This window comes from Ranitomeya imitator, chromosome 5, assembly GCF_032444005.1.
Source record: "Ranitomeya imitator isolate aRanImi1 chromosome 5, aRanImi1.pri, whole genome shotgun sequence".
Lineage (NCBI taxonomy): Eukaryota > Metazoa > Chordata > Amphibia > Anura > Dendrobatidae > Ranitomeya > Ranitomeya imitator.
The window spans coordinates 296,468,691-296,491,644 of record NC_091286.1 but is presented as its reverse complement, the minus strand read 5'-3'; the positions used below and the strand labels follow the sequence as shown (position 1 = coordinate 296,491,644).

General features: G+C 42.7%; 1 protein-coding gene across 4 annotated transcripts in view; it reads left to right on the top strand.

The window, feature by feature from the left end:
• The window catches only part of SOBP (sine oculis binding protein homolog), a 323,668-nt gene that overhangs the window by 49,112 nt on the left and 251,602 nt on the right, over positions 1 to 22,954 (top strand). For all 4 annotated transcript variants that reach the window (XM_069726271.1, XM_069726273.1, XM_069726274.1 and 1 more), the window contains one exon: positions 21,725 to 21,863. In XM_069726271.1, the coding sequence (XP_069582372.1) occupies positions 21,725 to 21,863 (139 nt within the window). The remainder of the gene's footprint in view (positions 1 to 21,724; positions 21,864 to 22,954) is intronic.

The window sequence follows — 22,954 nt, the reverse complement described above, 5'->3', positions numbered from 1 at the left end:
TTTGTCAGGTCTTTTATTGTTTTAATACTGATGATTTTGGCATACAACTCCTGATAACCCAAAAAACCTGTCTCAATAAATTAGCATATTTCACCCATCCAATCAAATAAAAGTGTTTTTTAATAACAAACAAAAAAACCAACAAATAATAATGTTCAGTTATGCACTCAATACTTGGTCGGGAATCCTTTGGCAGAAATGACTGCTTCAATGCGGCGTGGCATGGAGGCAATCAGCCTGTGACACTGCTGAGATGTTATGGAGGCCCAGGATGCTTCAATAGCGGCCTTAAGCTCATCCAGAGTGTTGGGTCTTGCGTCTCTCAACTTTCTCTTCACAATATCCCACAGGTTCTCTATGGGGTTCAGGTCAGGAGAGTTGGCAGGCCAATTGAGCACAGTAATACCATGGTCAGTAAACCATTTACCAGTGGTTTTGGCACTGTGAGCAGGTGCCAGGTCGTGCTGAAAAATGAAATCTTCATCTCCATAAAGCATTTCAGCCGATGGAAGCATGAAGTGCTCCAAAATCTCCTGATAGCTAGCTGCATTGACCCTGCCCTTGATGAAACACAGTGGACCAACACCAGCAGCTGACATGGCACCCCACACCATCACTGACTGTGGGTACTTGACACTGGACTTCAGGCATTTTGGCATTTCCTTCTCCCCAGTCTTCCTCCAGACTCTGGCACCTTGATTTCCGAATGACATGCAAAATTTGCTTTCATCAGAAAAAAGTACTTGGGACCACTTAGCAACAGTCCAGTGCTGCTTCTCTGTAGCTCAAAAGTGGCTTTACCTGGGGAATGCGGCACCTGTAGCCCATTTCCTGCACACGCCTGTGCACGGTGGCTCTGGATGTTTCCACACCAGACTCAGTCCACTGCTTCCTCAGGTTCCCCAAGGTCTGGAATCGGTCCTTCTCCACAATCTTCCTCAGGGTCCGGTCTCCTCTTCTCGTTGTACAGCGTTTTCTGCCACATTGTTTCCTTCCAACAGACTTACCATTGAGGTGCCTTGATACAGCACTCTGGGAACAGCCTATTTGTTGAGAAATTTCTTTCTGGGTCTTACCCTCTTGCTTGAGGGTGTCAATGATGGCCTTCTTGACATCTGTCAGGTCGCTAGTCTTACCCATGATGGGGGTTTTGAGTAATGAACCAGGCAGGGAGTTTATAAAAGCCTCAGGTATCTTTTGCATGTGTTTAGAGTTAATTAGTTGATTCAGAAGATTAGGGTAATAGGTCGTTTAGAGAACCTTTTCTTGATATGCTAATTTATTGAGACAGGTTTTTTGGGTTATCAGGAGTTGTATGCCAAAATCATCAGTATTAAAACAATAAAAGACCTGACAAATTTCAGTTGGTGGATAATGAATCTATAATATATGAAAGTTTAATTGTAATCATTACATTATGGTAAATAATGAAATTTAACACTATATGCTAATTTTTTGAGAAGGACCTGTATATGTCATATCCTAGAATGAGGAAAATGACAGCCCACAAAACATATGCTTCCCACAATAAGGTTATCACAAGAATCTGACTGCACAAGCGAAAATAATGCAAGGAAAAATGACCACTCCATGAAATGGGTGTGAAGATGTTAATATTGCAATACCATACATCCCTATAATAAGGCACATAATATGTGTGCAGGATACTTCAATAATATAGAAACTTTAGTCATATGGCAAAAAGAAAAAAGAAAAAATGTAACTGATGAAAAAAGGCGTACAACAAAAATGGTGATGAATGAGACAGTAGAAAAAAATAGAAAAGCATAAGAGATGTTAATATATGAAATGTCTCAGTAATAGTACGCATAGGACCTGCGGGAGGGGGAGGGAGAGGGGGAACTAGACAATGCAAGAGCCCAAAACTTCAATCCCATGGGAAAAAAAACCAAAAAAAAAAACCCCATCATACCCACAGTCCAAAGCCATAGAGAAAGATCTTGTGAAGTGGGGAGGCAGAAGGTGGGATAGGCTCCCACGCGTATCGCCGCCTGAGTAGCGGCTTCCTCAGGGAAAAGTTTTTTTAAAAAAAACAGTACATACTCACATTCCGATGTCTGTCACGTCCCCCGCCATCAGCTTCCCGCACTGACTGTCAGCGCCGGCCGTAAAGCAGAGCACAGCGGTGACGTCACCGCTGTGCTCTGCTTTACGGCCGGCGCTGACACAGTCAGTGCGGGAAGCTGACGGCGGGGGACGTGACAGACATCGAAATGTGAGTATGTACTGTTTTTTTTTTTAAACTTTTACAATGTGAACCAGGATAAATATCGGGTTGCTAAGCGCGTCCCTGCGCTTAGTAACCCGATGTTTACCCTGGTTACCCGGGGACTTCGGCATCGTTGAAGACAGTTTCAACGATGCCAAAGTCGTTCCCCGGATCATTGGTCGCTGGAGAGAGCTGTCTGTGTGACAGCTCCCCAGCGACCACACAACGACTTACCAACGATCACGGCCAGGTCGTATCGCTGGTCGTGATCGTTGGTAAGTCGTTTAGTGGGTTTCCTCCGGGCACTCCGGTTTCCTCCCACATTCCAAAGACATACTGATAGGGATTCTAGATTGTGAGCCCCATCGGGGGACAGTGATGATAATGTGTGAAAAACTGTAAAGCGCTGCGTAATATGTTAGCGCTATATAAAAATAAAGATTATTATTATTATTATTAGTGTAACGGTACCTTTAATGTACCGGAATTCCTGTTGAAATTCCTCTATTTTGAGTTGTGTTCCTTGTACCATGATAGTTCCATTGTTATAAACGTTTATAGAGAGATTAAAAGTCTCAGGGCCCTACTCATCCTGTACTCTACATTGTTTGTAATGTTTGCGGAGAGTCTGGACCCAGCTTTTGTGGTGCCCAGACTAGAATAACACATTTGTAGATTGTGAGCCCTTGCGGGCAGGGTCCTCTCTCCTCCTGTATCAGTTTGTGACTTGTATTGTTTAAGATTATTGTACTTGTTTTTATTATGTATACCCCTCCTCACATATAAAGCGCCATGGAATAAATGGCGCTTTATTAAATAATAATAATAATTTGTTTATTCCCCTGTTCGTTAAGGTCTATCAATAGGGTTTAATGATTTTTCTTGATGGTGTACATTTTAATGGCTTTTCTTCCTTCCATGGATCTGTCATTCTCAGGGAAGGTTATCACTAATGTGTTGGGTCCACTGCTGGCTCCACCTGCTGTCTCCAGGTTGCCAACCTTGCCTGCAGTGCTATCCCTGTGTTGTTGTTTTTTTTTAAATTCTTTCTTTTATATTTTCTAATGCGTAATATATAGTTCTTATCTTAGCAATGTATTGGCATGGAGATTTTACCTTGGAGGTGCGCTGTGCTCTATTAGGCTACTTTCACACATCAGGTTTTCGCCATCATGCTGGATCCATCGACTTTTGAAAAATACGGATCCGTTGTAAATTGTGAAAAACTGAGAGAGAGACTCCAGAATGGAAAATGCAGCTACGGGACATGCTCAGTGTAAAAAAACTGGAATCGGTAGCTGGATTCACTCATTTCACCTCACGTTTAATCCGTTTATGGCCGGAACCGTCGCTGTGCGTTTTTTCACCAGACAGAAAAAAACTTTCCTCTGGTCGTTTTCTCTGGCCGCCGGAAAAGTTATTTTCGACAGATCCGGCAAAAAACAGATAAAACGTTAAGCCATCCATCACAATCCGGCGCTAATACAACACTATGAGAAAAAAAACTGATCCAGCGAAAAAAAACGGATCAACTTTTTTCAAAATTCGCCGGATTATGCCTAACGGCAACAACCTGATGTGTGAAAGTAGCCTTAGGGTTTGGTGGTTGTCTGTTTGCTGGTTTTTCACTGAGCGATCTTGTCTTGCTTCTATATCTTTGTGTTTTGATTTTTCTTGTAACTTTTCTTGTCATGGCCTAAAATACTTAAAATCTTTGTCCGGTGTGCTTAGTATTTTCTTATGTCTATAGATTTCCGGGATATGTCCTTCAATCTGCTCATTATAAGGTATAAACTTGGGTTTGAGCTCATCTTCCAGTGACCAGCTCTTCTCATGTCCTGTGTTCCTCTCTCTCTTTACCCTCTCTCTCTTTATCCTCTCTCCCTCTCTCTTCACCCTCTCTCCCTCTTTACCCTCTCTCTCTCTTTACCCCCTCTCCCTTTCTCTCTCTTTACCCTCTCCCCCTCTCTCTCCTCACCTCCTCCTTCTCCCTCTCCTCTTCCTTCACCCTCTCTTTTTGTCCTCACCCTCTCTCTCCACACTCTCTCCTCATCCTTTTTCTGACTCCTCACCCCCTTCCTCTTTCTCCTCTCCCTCTCACTCCCCTTCTCTCCTCCCCCTCTGTCCTCACCCTCTATCTCTCCTCACCCTCTCACTCTCCCTCTCTCTCTCCTTACCCTCTTTCTCTCCTCACCCTCTGTCTCTCCTCACCCTCTCTCTCTCTTTACCCTCTCTCCCTCTCTCTCTTTACCCTCTCTCCCTCTCTTACCCTCTCCCCCTCTCTCTCCTCACCCTCTCTCTCTCCTCACCTCCTCCCTCCCCCTCTCCTCTTCCTTCACCCTCTCTCTTTTTGTCCTCACCCTCTCTCTCCACACTCTCTCCTCACCCTTTTTCTGACTCCTCACCCCTTCCTCTTTCTCCTCACCCTCTCACTCCCTTTCTCTCCTCCCCCTCTCTCCTCACCCTCTGTCTCTCCTCACCCTCTCACTCTCTCTCTCCTTACCCTCTGTCTCTCCTCACCCTCTGTCTCTCCTCACCCTCTCTCTCTCCTTACCCTCTCTCTTATCACCCTCTCTCTTTCCTTACCCTCTCTCTCCCGATGCCCTTGAAACAATGACAACATTGTGCGGCATGCGCTGAATCTTGCGCATGTGGATCGCCCCGTCAGGGCAGCGGGGTACTTGGTACCTGGTCCTTTGGTTCACAGGGGGATGTCACGGTGGCTGACCCGGTCCATGGCCCTGGGACGCCTGTGTAAAAGGGGAAAGGTCTTTAAAAGGGAAATGTTCGTGATGCCACCTGTGGTATTCGGTCAGGATGACCGATGCTGCTTTAAGGGGTCTGCTGGGGTGATGTTATGGCAGCTAGATGGTATACCTTCCCACAGGTGGTGTATCCCCAGGGCTTCCCAGTGTGTAAGATGGTGGATGGTAAGAGGCGCAGTGAAGAACGAGGACACAAGGTTGCAGTCTTTTTACCTTTACTGAAGACTTCAGCATCCACAGTCCAGGGCACCAGACCACAGGGCAGGCAGAGTCTGGCCAGTTTGGAGGCAAGTCCAGAGTCCCCTTGTCCAGGTGGAAATCAGTAGCCTTCCTCTAGCGCTGCAGTGTTGTAGTCCCTTACTGCTAAGCTTCTCATAAGGTCCTCACAACTGTTGTAGATGTTACGTCTCTCTCTCTGTCCCCCAGATAGGATAGGACAAACCCGTATGACTGGTGGCTTAAGGCAGTTTATAGGGACTCTATCATGCCCCCAGCCTCTAAGGGGTGCCACCGTGCCTCCTGGGTGTAGGGCGGACAGGTAACGTGAAATTAGCTGTCCTGCCGGTCTCTGGAGCAAGGCATAAAGATCATTACTCCCTCAGTGTTCTGGCTACCGGGATTCTGCGCCTCAGAAGGAGGCAGCCTGTGTAGGGCTGGTCCCCTTCTGATATCCACTCCTTTGCTATGACTTCCTTGCATGCTCGCTGCAATCTAATTCTGCCTTCGATGTCTCTTTCTGAGAGCTGCAGCTCTGAGGGCATGCACAGCTCTGTAGCCTTCTCCCTCGATCTATGACAGAATCCCACCCCTGTCAGGGACCATCTACCTGAGCGAACTTTTCCTACAGGCGACCAGTTTTACCTAAGTGTGGGGAGTGACATAATAAATAGGAGCAGAGCTCCCCCTGGTGGCCTGGTGTGTGAAATGTGTTGCATGTTTGTGATACCTGGATGCAGTTGTCCTTCTTTGCCTCCAAATGTAGCATCACCCTCCCCTAGAGGAGAATGATATTACTGCAATGACCAGGACCCTGGGGCGCTGCACATGCTCCGGAGGCTTTGGACAAAAGGACACATCTCTGGTTATAGTATAGGTTGTAAAAGATAATACACTGGCTACCTCCAGCCACCACTAGGGGGAGCTCAGTGCATATGGATTTACACAGCTGTCATAGAACTCAACATGAACTGTAAAAATCTATGTGCAGTGTGCTCCCGCTCGTGGCAACTGCAGGATAAAGCTATGACTGGGATGACAAGCAGGAGAAGCAATTCAATGATGGGCCCCCTCTTTTACTATGGGCCCCACAACAGTCTTGTGATATGCCTCTATGGAAGATACTGCACTAAATACAGTATGTGTATGTACTTGCATGTATAGCATGTAAAAACTCTGCACATCCTGATCTTTTAGTTTTGGCAGACTTTGTGTATATCAGGCTTTGCTTGTTTAAGAATTTTGGCTTCAAATTATAATTCTTAAACTTTTTTTGCAAAACGGTACACTTTGAAGCAAGATTGTAGATGGTTTGTGTTTCCGTAATGTGCCTTGTGTCTATATTTAGAAGATATATGGTTATAAAATATCTTTTTATTTTTGAGTTCTTGCTTTATTTGTGTTCGTGAAAATTATCAAAAGGGTTATGTCATTTTACGACAATACGTTACCTTTAAATGATCACTTTTTTTTTATGACTTGTTTAACCATTCACTCAAAAGCACAAGTAATATATTTTATGGAGTTTTTCTTATTGTTATTGGGGTTATTTCTCTAGTAAAACTATTATTTATGTCCAGTGAAGAGAAAAGGCTGCACTCACAGTACCGGTCATTTGTTCTTTATTCAAGACCCGTGAAAGCGCTTGCAGCGCGAAATGTCCATAGTCCTCCGATGTTTCCACCTCTTCTCCCCTGGCCTCGCGCCACGTCATACTACTCTCTCTATCCACTGACAAATATTATTTATATAAACTTTTAGAGCAGATATTATAGTGGGGATTTGCCACACTCAGGTACACAGGAAAAATCTTAGAATAAAGAGACACTTCAATAATTTGCAAACGATACAAAAAAAGCAAAATGACAATATAGTCTAATAATATTGAAGTACTCATTCTTATTATCTAGAAGTTGCTACCACAGTGGCTGAGAATGCGTAAAAAAAGAAACCTATGGGAAAAATATTGGACAGTCTGAGTGACTGTAATTCACCCTCGTACGCATTGATTTGTCCATCCCAACATAGTCGTTGGATTGTGCCAACTTTATTGTAGTGTAATTTGATGCTTTTCCTTAATGAACAACATGTTTAAAATTATGTATGCCTATTTATTTAGAATAATCTCCATTTTCCAAAGCTAAAATTACATTATTGCTTGAAATGTTCTTCTAAGCGTTTTACCATGATATCTAGACAGCACATAAGATACATAAACTACAAGAAAAGAAGTATAGAAGCACTTGTCACTAGGGTTGAGCAAAACGGATCGGACAAATTAAAAAATCGCCGACTTTCGGCAAAGTTGGGTTGAATGAAACCTGACCCGATCCTAGTGTGGGATCGGCCATGAGGTTGGCGATCTGCGTGCAAAAGTCGCGTTTCATATGACGCTTTCAGCGCCATTTTTCAGCCAATGAAGGAGGACGCAGAGTGTGGGCAGCGTGATGACATAAGTCTCGGTCCCCACCATCTTAGAGAAGGGCATGACAGTGATTGGCTTGCTTTCTGCGGCGTCACAGGGGTTATAAAGGGGTGTGCACGCGACCGCCATCTTCTGCCGATCGTAGCATAGGGAGAGGTTGCTGCAGCTTCATCAGAAGAAGGGATATAGTTAGGGAGGGAAGATTAAGCCCCCAAACCGCTTGTGCTGTAGCGATTTCCACTGTCCAACACCACCATTTGTTTGCAGGGACAGTGGAGGCTATATTTTTGTGCATCAGCTCTGTAGCTTATTAGGCTGCCTTATAAGGCTCCCTGATAGCTGCATTGCTGTTTGCACGCCGCTATGCAAACCAACTGCTTTTTTAAAAGCAAAAATCCTGTTGCTCCTTTCTGCACAGTTATCTTGTTTATTTGTCCACACTCTTGTGTGCAGCAGTCCTTTTTATTGCTGCCATACTTTTCCTGAGATCATTGTAGGGAGATTGAAATTGTACTACAGTCCTTGTATTTTTTCATATATCTTCCAGCCACTTTCTGCCACTTAGATTGCGTTGTTATATACACTGGGCCTGAGTTTTGGTTCAGTCTCCCCCCAAAAAAGTGAGATTCAAATTCTCACAAAGTGGATATACTTCAGTCCTGTTAGTTTGTCGTATGTCAGCCAGCCACTTTCTGCCACTTACATTGTGTCGCATTACAGGAGCTCGCTTGCCCTGCTGCTAGTGTGCTATCAGAAAGAGTCTTCAGTGCTACTGGTTCAATACTGACCGAAAAAAGGACACGTCTGGCTACCCAGAATGTTGATGATCTAACCTTCATTAAAATGAACCAATCATGGATTTCAAATTATTTTGCCCCACCTTCCCCTGCTGACACGTAGCTTGCCTGAAAAATGTCTTGCTTTTGGCCTCCTCTTACTGACTTCTCCAATTCCTCCATTTGCAGCTGCTGAATGTCCACCATAGGCCATTTTTATACCCCCCTAAATGGGCTGACTCCCCCCACAGGGCCGTGGTCACCACCTGGCGCAAGCAACCGCGCGAGTGCCGTTTGCCTGGACAGGTGGGTGGACCCACTCTTGGGCGACGGCATTGGCACAGGGTCCCTCATAGTACAATGAAGTGTCTCTGGCGGTGATGGTGCACAACCAACGTCAGACACACCGTCGTAATATGAGGCGCCCTGTGCCAGTACCGCTGCCCACGAGAGAGTGTTCCCCCCAGCTCGAACAGTGCTCTACCACTTGCAATACTTACCTCTCCCTGCTCCACCACTGTGTAGTCTGTGCTGTTAAATCCTTCAATGGCACTGCCAATACTAATTTGTTGAAATCATAGATGATAGTTAAAATATACAGGGGCCCTGGCCTCCATTTAGACCAGTTAATACTTTGCACCTACTACCACTGTCTGCTACTCAGCAGAGGAGCCCAACCCTGCACCTAACTATGCCACCTGTTTAGTGCTGTTACCAATTTTGAACTGCATTTAGCCTACTTTAGTATTTGGGCATACTAACTGTGTCTGCCACTCATTACAGTTGTCCTCCACTGAACAAAGCAATGCCGCCTGTTTAGTCTTGTTACCAATTTTGAACTGCATTTAGCCAACTTTATTATTTGGGCCTACTAACTGTGTCTGCCACTCATTACAGTTGTCCTCCACTGAACAAAGCAATGCTGCCCATTTAGTCCTGTTACCAATTTTGAACTGCATTTAGCCTACTTTAATATTTGGGCCTACTAACTGTGTCTGCCACTCATTACAGTTGTCCTCCACTGAACAAAGCAATGCTGCCCATTTAGTCCTGTTACCAATTTTGAACTGCATTTAGCCTACTTTAATATTTGGGCCTACTAACTGTGTCTGCCACTCATTACAGTTGTCCTCCACTGAACAAAGCAATACCGCCTGTTTAGTCCTGTTACCAATTTTGAACTGCATTTAGCCTACTTTATTATTTGGGCCTATATCTGTGTTTCTTCCTCATCCTGCCCATTGCCCAGCCACTACTAGGTGAGTCTGCTGGTACATTGACCCAGACCACTACATTCCCCTTGTACTCTACACAGCCAGAATCTGACCCTGCTGAAAGTCAGGTTCCCCTTCCCGCATACTATACCACTTTACACGGGGGCAGAGAGGAAGGTGCAGATGAAAGTGCAGGTTCCTTCATCAGGTGAGGGGGGCATACTCGTTGGTGACATCACTGGCACAGGGCCCCTCATAGTACGCAAAAGTGTCTCTGTCAGTGGGAGGCGCCACCCGCCGTCAAACACACCACCGTACTATGAGGGGCCCTGTGCCAGTGCCAACGAGTGAGCCCCCCCTGCTTGCTCAGGATCACAGCACTTGCAAAGTTGAAGTACTTACCTCTCCCAGCTCCACCGCCGTGATGTATTCCACATTTCCTGGGCCCACGAAAATCTTAAGCCAGCCCTACCCCCCCCCCCCCCCACAACTTTAGCCAAATGACCCCCAGTTTTCAATGCCTAACTATTATTATAAAGTAAATTAAGACTGACAAGCTTAAGTAATAAGAATTGGTGTTTTTGGCATTAAAATGGGCACTGTAGGTGTTTTCCTGTCCTCCACTCACTGCCGACTTTAATTCCCCATTGACTTGCATTGGGTTTCGTGTTTCAGTCGGCCCCCGACTTTTCGCAATAATCGGCTGATTTCACCCGACCCGACTTTCGACAAAGTCGGGTTTAGCGAAACCCAACTCGATCCGAAAAAAGTAAAAGTCACTCAACTCGTCACTATAGAGAAAAAGTTTACTCATAGGCAAAACACCAGAATGGTCACTTTTAAGAAGAGTAACCACCACTGAAAAACAGAAAAAATGAGAAAATCTCAATAAGTAAAACAAATTATAGTTACAAACTATTAATTAAGTTTCGGCTACTGTTTTTACGTCTGATTTACTAATATATGCCTATTACTGGTTGTTCATATTTTTACTCTTCTTTTTTGAAAGAGGAAATGAAAGCTGAATTAGGCTTTTCAGTCAACACGTATTGATCAGATTCTATTAAATACACATGGGGCTGGATAAGTTGAGCTCACGTAATGGTTTGTAAAACAGTAAATGTTTTCGTTCAATGAAAGGTTTTATTATGGAAAACAGGATCGAGCTGAGAAAGACATGTTTGATATCTAGAAATGTGGGTGATTGACGAAATTTGATGAAAGATGTACGGTATGTTTTTTACATTGCTTGTGATATACCCACTATAGAAGAACCTTTTTCCTTGAGTGCTCAGTGGATATATTTATATATCTATGGGGATGACCTGTTTTCAGAGATATTTTTATTTTTATAGGACACTAGCTGAAGAGCCCGGCGTTGCCTGGGCATAGTAAATATCTGTGGTTAGTTATAGCACCTCACGTCTCTTATTTTCCCATCATGCCTCTCATTTTCTCCCTTACACCTCTCATTTTCTCCCTTACACCTCTCATTTTCCCCCTCACTCCTCTTATTTTCCCCCTCACTCCTCTCATTCCCCCCTAACACTTGTCATTTCGACCTCACATCTGTCATTTTCCGATCACTCCACTATTTTCCCTCACTTCTCTCATTTTGCACTCACACCTTTTCATTTTCACCTCACACCCCTCATTTTCACCTCAGTATATACATGTTTGTTATCTCCCTTACATATAGTATACACCTGTATGTCCTCTCTTGTATATAGTATATACCTGTATGCCATCTCCCCTGTAAATAGTATATACATGCTGTATGTCATCTCCTCCTGTATATTGTATATACCCATGTGTCATCTCCTCCTGTATATATTATATAACTGTATGTAATCTCTTCTGTATATACTATGTATGTCATCTCCTGTATATAGTATATACCTGTATGTCATCTCCCCTGTATATAGTATATACCTGCTGTATGTCCTCTCCTCCTCTATACCTATGTGTCATCTCCGCTTTTATATAGTATATACCTGTATGTCATCTCCTCCTGTATATAGTATATACGTGTGTCATCTCCTCCTGTATATAGTATGTACCTGTAAGTCATCCCCTCCTGTATATAGTATATACCTGTGTATCATCTGCTCCTGTATAAAGTATATACCTCTGTGTCATCTCCTCCAGTATATAGTATATACCAGGGGTGTCAAACTGCATTCCTCGAGGGCTGCAAACAGGTCATGTTTTCAGGATTTCCTTGTACTGCACAGGTGATAATTTAATCACCTACACAAATAATGAGTTGGTGATTAAATTATCACCTGTGCAGTACAAGGAAATCCTGAAAACATGACCTGTTTGCAGCCCTCGAGGAATGCAGTTTGACACCCCTGGTATATACCTTTATGTCATCTCCACCTGTATATAGTATATACCTGTGTGTCATCTCCACTGTATATAGTATATACCTGTGTGTCATCGCCCCTGTATATAGTATGTACCTGTATGTCATCTCCCCTGTATATAGTATATACCAGGATGTCATCTCCTCCTGTATATAGTATATACCTGTATGTCATCTCCTCCTGTATATAGTATACACCTGTGTGTCATCTCCCCTGTATATAGTATATATGTGTGTATCATCTCCTCCTGTACATAGTATATACCTGTGTGTCATCTCCTCCTGTATATAGTATATACCTGTGTGTCATGTCCTCCTGTATATAGTATATACGTGTGTCATCTCCTCCTGTATATAGTATATACCTGTAAGTCAAATCCTCCTGTATATAGTATATACCTGTGTGTCATCTGCTCCTGTATATAGTATATACCTGTGTGTCATTTGCTCCTGTATATAATATATACCTGTGTGTCATCTCCTCCTGTATATAGTATATACCTGTGTGTCTTCTCTCCTGTATATAGTACTAAATTGGCAGCCTGATAAATCCCCAGCCAACAGGAAGCCCTCCCCCCTGGCAGTATATATTAGCTCACACATACACATAATAGACAGGTCATGTGACTGACAGCTGCCGTATTTCCTATATGGTACATTTGTTGCTCTTGTAGTTTGTCTGCTTATTAATCAGATTTTTATTTTTGAAGGATAATACCAGACTTGTGTGTGTTTTAGGGCGAGTTTCATGTGTCAAGTTGTGTGTGTTGAGTTGCATGTGGCGACATGCATGTAGTGACTTTTGTGAGATGAGTTTTGTGTGGCGACATGCGTGTAGCAACTTTTTGCGTGTCGAGTTGCATGTGACAGGTTAGTGTAGCAAGTTGTGTGCAGCAAGTTTTGCGCATGGCGAGTTTTGCGCGTGGCGAGTTATGTGTGGTGCATTTTGAGTATGTGCAAGTTTTGAGTGAGGCAACTTTTGCATGCGTTGCAACTTTTGTGCATGTAGCAATTTTTCCGCGGGTGCAAGTTTTGCGTGTGGCGAGTTTTGCGTGAGCCTAGTTTTGCATGTGGCGAGTTTTGAGCGGCGACTTTTGTGTTTCGACTTTTATGTGGCAAGGTTGGTGTATGTGTGGTGAAATGTGTGCTAAATGTGGTATATGCGTTCAAGCACGTTGTAGTTTGTGGCGCCTTTTGTGTGTGTGTTCATATCCCCGTGTGTGGTGAGTATCCCATGTCGGGGCCCCACCTTAGCATCTATACTCTTTGGTGCCATCGCTCTCACTCTTTAAGTCCCCCTTGTTCACATCTGGCATCTGTCAATTTGCCTCCAACACTTTTCCTTTCACTTTTTCCCCATTATGTAGATAGGGGCAAAATTGTTTGGTGAATTGGAAAGCGCGGAGTTAAAATTTCACCTCACAACATAGCCTATGACGCTCTCAGGGTCCAGTCCTGTGAGTGTGCAAAATTTTGTGGCTGTAGCTGCGACGGTGCAGATGCCAATCCCGGACAAACACATACATACATACATACATACATACATACATACATACATACATACACACATACACACATACACACATTCAGCTTTATATATTAGATTTTTGTGTTTTGAGAAATCAATACAAACGCCATCTAAGATTCTCCTGAGACCGGTGGAAGTGTGTACATTATTGACTCCGGTACATGACCTTGCTAGACATCTTTGAGTGAATGACTATCTTCACAATATGAATCTTTTCTAGTCCATAAGAAACAAAGAAATGCATGCTGCGGAGGCTGAATTGTGTAATGATAGTTTGATTGATACTGTACCTCAATTTTTTTCAGTAAAATGTTGTAGTAATAAAGCAGTAAGTATAAATTCATATTGGAAAATGTATTGCAAATAGAAGTAGTTGTTTATTTTAAAATCTAGTGCAGAGGAAAAAAAGCAATTTGTTCTGTAGAAGATAATCAGATGAATTTTTACTACATAATTAGAGCTACATACAGTCATGGCCAAAAGTATTGACACCCCTGCAATTCTGTCAGATAATACTCATTTTCTTCCTGAAAATGATTGCAAACAAAAATTATTTGGTATTATTATCTTCATTTAATTTATCTTAAATGAAAAAACACAAAAAGAATTGTCCTAAAGCCAAATTGGATATAATTCCACACCAAACATAAAAAAGGGGGTGGACAAAAGTATTGGCACTGTTGGAAAAATCATGTGATGCTTCTCTAATTTGTGTAATTAACAACACCTGTAACTTACCTGTGGCACATAACAGGTGTTGGCAATAACTAAATCACACTTGCAGCCAGTTGACATGGATTAAAGTTGACTCAACCTCTGTCCTGTGTTCTTGTGTGTACCACATTGAGCATGGAGAAAAGAAAGAAGACCAAAGAACTGTCTGAGGACTTGAGAAACCAAATTGTGAGGAAGCATGAGCAATCTCAAGGCTACAAGTCCATCTCCAAAGACCTGAATGTTCCTGTGTCTACCGTGCGCAGTGTCATCAAGAAGTTTAAAGCCCATGGCACTGTGGCTAACCTCCCTAGATGTGGACGGAAAAGAAAAATTGACAAGAGATTTCAACGCAAGATTGTGCGGATGTTGGATAAAGAACCTCGACTAACATCCAAACAAGTTCAAGCTGCCCTGCAGTCCGAGGGTACAACAGTGTCAACCCGTACTATCTGTTGGCGTCTGAATGAAAAGGGACTGTAAGGTAGGAGACTCAGGAAGACCCCACTTCTTACCCCGAGACATAAAAAAGCCAGGCTGGAGTTTGCCAAAACTTACCTGAAAAAGCCTAAAACGTTTTGGAAGAATGTTCTCTGGTCAGATGAGACAAAAGTAGAGTTTTTGGGCAAAGGCATCAACATAGAGTTTACAGGAGAAAAAAGAGGCATTCAAAGAAAAGAACACGGTCCCTACAGTCAAGCACGGCGGAGGTTCCCTGATGTTTTGGGGTTGCTTTGCATCCTCTGGCACTGGACTGCTTGACCGTGTGCATGGCATTATGAAGTCTGAAGACTACCAACAAATTGTGCAGCATAATGTAGGGCCCAGTGTGAGAAAGCTGGGTCTCCCTCAGAGGTCATGGGTCTTCCAGCAGGACAATGACCCAAAACACACTTCAAAAAGCACTAGAAAATGGTTTGAGAGAAAGCACTGGAGACTTCTAAGGTGGCCAGCAATGAGTCCTGACCTGAATCCCATAGAACACCTGTGGAGAGATCTAAAAATGGCAGTTTGGAGAAGGCACCCTTCAAATATCAGGGACCTGGAGCAGTTTACCAAAGAAGAATGGTCTAAAATTCCAGCAGAGCATTGTAAGAAACTCATTGATGGTTACCGGAAGCGGTTGGTCACAGTTATTTTGGCTAAAGGTTGTGCAACCAAGTATTAGGCTGAGGGTGCCAATACTTTTGTCTGGCCCATTTTTGGAGTTTTGTGTGAAATAATCAATGTTTTGCTTTTTGCTTCATTCTCTTTTGTGTTTTTTCATTTAAGACAAATTAAATGAAGATAATAATACAAAATAATTTGTGTTTGCAATCATTTTCAGGAAGAAAATGAGTATTATCTGACAGAATTGCATGGGTGTCAATACTTTTGGCCATGACTGTATACACTGCTCAAAAAAATAAAGGGAACACTAAAATCCCACATCCTAGATATCACTGAATGAAATATTCCAGATGTAAATCTTTATTCATTATATAGTGGAATGTGTTGAGAAAAGTAAAACCTAAAAATGATCAACGTAAATCACAACTAATATCCCTCGGAGGTCTGGAGTTGGAATGATGCTCAAAATCAAAGTGGAAAATTAAGTTACAGGCTGATCCAACTTCAGTGGAAATGCCTCAAGACAAGGAAATGACGCTCAGTAAGACCTCCCTACAACGCCTGGGCATGCTCCTGATGAGGCGGCTGATGGTCTCCTGAGGGATTTCCTCCCAGACCTGGACTAATGCATCCGCCAACCCCTGGACAGTCTGTGGTGCAACGTTACGTTGGTGGATGGTGCAAGACATGATGTCCCAGATGTGTTCAATCGGATTCAGGTCTGGGGAACAGGTGGGCCAGTCCATAGCTTCAATGTCCTCATCTTGCAGGAACTGCTGACGCATTCCAGCCACATGAGGTCTGGCATTGTCCTGCATTAGGAGGAACCCAGGACCAATAGCACCAGCAAATGGTCTCACAAGGGGTCTGAGGATCTCATCTCGGTACCTAATGGCAGTCAGGCTACCTCTGGCGAGCACATGGAGAGCTGTGCGACCCTCCAAAGAAATGCCACCCCACACTATTACTAACCTACTGCCAAACTAGTCATGCTGAAGGATGTTGCAGGCAGCAGATTGCTCTCCACGGTGTCTCCAGATTCTTGTCACATCTATCACATGTGCTCAGTGTGAACTTGCTTTCATCTGTGAAGAGCACAGGGCACCAGTGGCGAATTTGCCAATCCTGGTGTTCTGTGGTAAATGCCAAGCGTCCTGCACGGTGTTGGGCTGTGAGCACAACCCCCATCTGTGGACGACAGGCACTCAGACCATCCTCATGGAGTCAGTTTCTAACCATTTGTGCACACAGATGCACATTTGTGGTCTGCTGGAGGTCATTTTGCAGGGCTCTGGCAGTGCTCCTCCTGTTCCTCCTTGCACAAAGGCTGAGGTAGTGGTCCTGCTGCTGGCCCACTCCACATCTCCTGGTGTACTGGCCTGTCTCCTGGTAGCGCCTCCAGCCTCTGGACACTACTCTGAAAGACACAGCAAACCTTCTTTCCACAGCTCGCATTGATGTGCCATCCCAGATGAGCTGCACTACCTGAGCCACTTGTGTGAGTTGTAGAGTTCGTCTCATGCTACCACGAGTGTGAAAGCCCAACCAACATTCCAAAGTGACCAAAACATCAGCCAGAAAGCATTGGTACTGAGATGTGGTCTGTGGTCCACACCACTCCTTTATTGAGTGTGTCTTGATAATTGCCAATAATTTCCATTTGTTGTCTATTCCATTTGCACAACAGCATGTGAAATTGATTGTCAAACAGTGTTGCTTTCTAAGTGGACAGTTTGATTTCACAGAAGTTTGATTTACTTGGACTTATATTCTGTTGTTTAAGTGTTCCCTTTATTTTGTTGAGCAGTGTATCTAAAAATATAAATCTATATTTCTGTCTGTAAAACTAAGTTCCCTGTGCATATACTTAATATGCTAATTATAAATCCCTGTTCCTCCTGGAATTTAATGTATTTATTTTAATCACTTATATAGCGCCTTTAATTCCACAGCACTTTACAAACATTAGTGACACTGCCCCCATTGGGGCTCATGATCTAGAATGCCTATCAGTATATCTTTGGAGTGGATTTCTTGTTATCCAAAACTCATTCAGCCTATCTAACAATCCAGAAATATATGGATGTGAGATTCATAAATTGAAGGAGGAAAGGTAAAAATCGAGGAAAGGTAAAAATCAGATCACCCACCAGTATGAAAGCAGCTCAGGTTTTGACCAAGGGTGCCCAAACTTTTACCTGCCACTTAGCGCACTTAGAGGAAAGATGCACCAAGGAGATTACACTAAGCTAAGGGTACGGTCACACAGTGGCATTTTGATCGCTACGACGGCACGATCAGTGACGCTCCAGCATCGTAACAATATCGCTCCAGCGTCGTAGACTGCTGTCACACTTTGCAATGTACGACGCTGGAGCGATAATTTCATGACGTATGTGCGATGTAGAAGCCGTTGGTTACTATGCGCACATCGTATACAATATCGTGCACACCTTTGTTACACCATGCGATCATGCCGCCACAGCGGGACACTAGACGACGAAAGAAAGTTTCAAACGATCTGCTACGACGTACGATTCTCAGCGGGGTCCATGATCGCAGTAGCGTGTCAGACACTGCGAGATCGTAACTATATCGCTGGAACGTCACGAATCGTGCCGTCGTAGCGATCAAAATGCCACTGTGTGACGGTACCCTAAGGAGATTACACCTTTTTCTGCAAGATAGCCTTCGAAAGGTGCCAAATAGAGAATAAGAGATGGATATTGTGATACAGCACAAATCCATATTACTTATTTTTCTGTTGTTTGCCTTGTCAAGCAATACAATATAGGAAAAATGGAATGTCCCTCTGTTGGAGAGATCAGTCAACAATCTTATCGATCATTTCCAATAACTAGCAGAATTGTAATAATATGGCTGGGGCTACATGGCGACTCAAAATCATGGTGTCACTTTCTATGGTGAGTGCGACACAGAGGCGCACATTTTTCCAAATGGCGCTTTCTAGCCGCGAAACGCGCATCGGGGCGTTCTTTCTTGTCCGGTGGGACCCCCTCTTGTGCCCTCCACTGGTAAGCCTACCCTTCAGCTCCATCTGGCTACTATTACTTATATAGCTTGCTATTTGGTCACTGCGTTACATTAGCTGAGGGATATGTGGGTTTACTTATTATTTTGATGTGATGTGGGGGGTTTTCTTCTTGTTCCCCCTCTGTTATTTACTGAGAATCTGTATGGGGGTCACGGGGGGGGGCCCTTTCCTGTGCTTGTTTGGGCACACCTCCTATTGGATTGTATTACTGTGTTTTAGCTTTTTTCTGTACTAATAAAGACACTTGTTTATTATAAAAAATATCTTAACTTCATGCTCCTTTTGTTCTCCAATTTATATATGTATTCTATGGAGCTTTTCTGATCTGTCTGGGGGCACCAAATTTTTGTGTGCTGGTTCAGACTATTGCTATGAGATTGGGATTTTTGTTAATATTTTTCCAAATATAAACAAAACTATATATATATATATATATATATATATATATATATATATATATATATATATATATATATATAGGCGAACTCAGTTGAGGGGTTCAAGAGAGGCCTGGATGTCTTCCTGGAGCAGAACAATATTGTATCATACAATTATTAGGTTCTGTAGAAGGACGTAGATCTGGGGACTTATTATGATGGAATATAGGCTGAACTGGATGGACAAATGTCTTTTTTCGGCCTTACTATGTTACTATGTTACTATGTAAATGTGTTGGATTTTCTATCAATAGTTGCAAGTCACAGTCAATTCACTTGCCATAGACTCCAATGCAAATCTATAAGGACTGTGACTTGTGTGTGGCTTTTTTTTACAGCAAAATCACAGCTCTAAAATAGTCACTCAACAGCAAGTTTTACACAAGTTGAACACATGTTTTTGGTCACACGACTTGTCTGAGGATTGCTGTCGCATGACACATGTCGCCTTATAGCCTCAGCCTCACTATAATGCAGAATGTAAGCCCAGTATGATATAAAGGGAACCTGACATCTGATACCTACTTCTAAGGCATTTTTATTATTTACTGCAAAGTCAAAAGTTTACATACACTAATATTACTATGCCTTTAGACAATTCTGGACTGCCCATATGATGTGTTTGACACTGAAATACTGCAGCGTTTCAGAGAACATACTTTAAAAGCTGTCGTGGAGACTAGTCGGACAGGTGGGTTCCCAGCAACGTCTCCCCACTTGCTGCCCTGGAGTATCAGGTCTGTCCTTGCACACATGTATATTGCGTGACCTCTCAGTCCAGGGCAGCGGGCAGGGAGAAACCACCGGGTACCAGCCTGTTCGATTAGTCTCTCACACGGCTAAGTCCACAACAGCTTTAAAATGTATTTTCTCTGAAATGCTTAAGCAGTCAAACATACATGGCTGAAAATGTACCACCAGTGTCTGACACTTTCTCTCTCTCTCTCATTATCTTGGCATTTGTCACACATTATTAATTATGGTAATCCTAATTGACCTAAAATGGGAAAGGTTTATTCTGATTTCATGTCAGATATTGAGGAAAAACATGCATATGTGTCTTTTTATAAAGTGTATGTAGACTTCTGGTTTCAACTGTATATACAATCATGGCCAAAAGTATTGACACCCCTGCAGTTCTGTCAGATAATACTAATTTTCTTCATGAAAATGATTGCAAACACAAATTCTTTGTTATTATTATCTTCATTTAATTTGTCTTAAATGAAAAAAAACACAAAAAGAATTGTCCTAAAGCCAAATTGGATATAATTCCACACCAAACATAAAAAAGGGGGTGGACAAAAGTATTGGCACTGTTGGAAAAATCATGTGATGCTTCTCTAATTTGTGTAATTAACAGCACCTGTAACTTACCTGTGGCACCTAACAGGTGTTAACAATAACTAAATCACACTTGCAGCCAGTTGACATGTATTAAAGTTGACTCAACTGCTGTCCTGTGTCCTTGTGTGTACCACATTGAGCATGGAGAAAAGAAAGAAGACCAAAGAACTGTCTGGGGACTTGAGAAACCAAATTGTGAGGAAGCATGAGCAATCTCAAGGCTACAAGTCCATCTCCAAAGACCTGAATGTTCCTGTGTCTACCGTGCACAGTGTCATCAAGAAGTTTAAAGCCCATGGCACTGTGGCTAACCTCTCTAGATGTGGACGGAAAAGAAAAATTAACAAGAGATTTCAACGCAAGATTGTGCGGATGTTGGATAAAGAACCTCGACTAACATCCAAACAAGTTCAAGCTGCCCTGCAGTCCGAGGGTACAACAGTGTCAACCCGTACTATCCTTCGGCGTCTGAATGAAAAGGGACTGTATGGTAGGAGACCCAGGAAGACCCCACTTCTTACCCCGAGACATAAAAAAGCCAGGCTGGAGTTTGCCAAAACTTACCTGAAAAAGCCTAAAACGTTTTAGAAGAATGTTCTCTGGTCAGATGAGACAAAAGTAGAGCTTTTTGGGCAAAGGCATCAACATAGAGCTTACAGGAGGAAAAAAAGAGGCATTCAAAGAAAAGAACATGGTCCCTACAGTCAAACATGGTGGAGGTTCCCTGATGTTTTGGGGTTGCTTTGCTGCCTCTGGCACTGGACTGCTTGACTGTGTGCATGGTATTATGAAGTCTGAAGACTACCAACAAATTTTGCAACATAATGTAGGGCCCAGTGTGAGAAAGCTGGGTCTCCCTCAGAGGTCATGGGTCTTCCAGCAGGACAATCACCCAAAACACACTTCAAAAAGCACTAGAAAATGGTTTGAGAGAAAGCACTGGAGACGACTTCTAAGATGGCCAGCAATGAGTCCAGACCTGAATCCCATAGAACACCTGTGGAGAGATCTAAAAATGGCAGTTTGGAGAAGGCACCCTTCAAATATCAGGGACCTGGAGCAGTTTGCCAAAGAAGAATGGTCTAAAATTCCAGCAGAGCATTGTAAGAAACTCATTGATGGTTACCGGAAGCGGTTGGTTTCAGATATTTTGGCTAAAGGTTGTGCAACCAAGTATTAGGCTGAGGGTGCCAATACTTTTGTCTGGCCCATTTTTGGAGTTTTGTGTGAAATGATCAATGCTTTGCTCTTTGCTTCATTCTCTTTTGTGTTTTTTCATTTAAGACAAATTAAATGAAGATAATAATACCAAATAATTTGTGTTTGCAATCATTTTCAGGAAGAAACTGAGTATTATCTGACAGATTTGCAGGGGTGTCAATACTTTTGGCCATGACTATATTGTTACCATGTGCTTTGAGTCACAGGAAGAATACTTAAAATTTGTATATAATATTGACTCTTTGTCCTGATGACTTAATATTGTGGCAAATTTTTGTTCTTACGAATAACTATAAAAATGTTTCTCTTTTATTTTAGAATTTTGCTGAGAATACCATGAATGAACTACTCGGCTGGTATGGTTATGACAAGGTGGAGTTGAAAGACGGGGAGGATATTGAAATCAAGAACTACCATACAGATGGGGAGGGACGGCAACATATTTCTGTTCTTAAAGGTAAAATAACTTTTATAAATTTGGGGCATGAAGACAATGAATTCAAAGAGACAAAAGCAAGCATGTTAACCCTTTAACAACCAGGGATACACATTAAAACAGCAGCCTCTAAGGGGCCTTATTTTCTCATCGCCGTTTTAAAACAGCAATCGGGAATACGGATATAGCGCCACAGTCTGAAGATTTTCTGGTCCCCGATCATGTGACAACAGCAATCACATAAAAAGAAAAAGCGTGCACGCTACTTAAATGATTTGTTTCTCTTCTGACATGTCAGAGGAGAGAAAAATTATGTCCCCAAGCCCCCCACCCTGGTACCAGTGGCATTCCCCGGTTCTTCCTGCTCCATCCCCCAGCGCTCTGTTTCCTCTTAATGAAATATAATGATCGGCACCTGGCAACAGCAGGGATTTTTTCTATTGGTTCCTATCACAGTAAACAAAAGCCAATAATTAGTATGTCATCCCTCTGTGCCATCCCCTTAGTTAGATTAATTTTTTTTTATATATTTTTTTTTCATTCTTTGCCATTAGGGACAGGGTTGGAGTTGGAAATAGGGTTGAGGGTTCAGGTTGAGGGCTGGGTTTTCTTCAAAAGTAAAAAAAACGACGACGATATGACGATTAGTGTTGAGCGCAACTGTTCGCTTCCCTTTCTTTTTTGCATCATTTCCTGCTGTCCATTTAATAGAAATAGTATTTTTGCTTTATCAAATTGGAATGATTGGTAAATGGGAATTGCTGAATGGAGTAATATTTGTATTTTATTTCCATTACATCAAGCCTAACAATGTTTTTTATGTCTAACGTATAACAATTATCACATTGGTTTTACATTGTGGTAGTATGCCCAGTTGTACACATGGAAGTCTTGAAGTGGAGATCCATTTGAGATCCATATTAGATAGCTTAAGTTTGTACAACAGGTATGACTGCTTGGCTGAGTGTTCTTGTGTTCCCTATCAAAGAGCCTCAATGGCAGCTAAGGATCAGCCATTGAAATTTCAAAGACCAGATGCTTTTTAATTATTGTATTGTTAACGTTGTTACTTATGTCTGTTGTGTTTGATACTGTTAAACTGTAAATCGCTG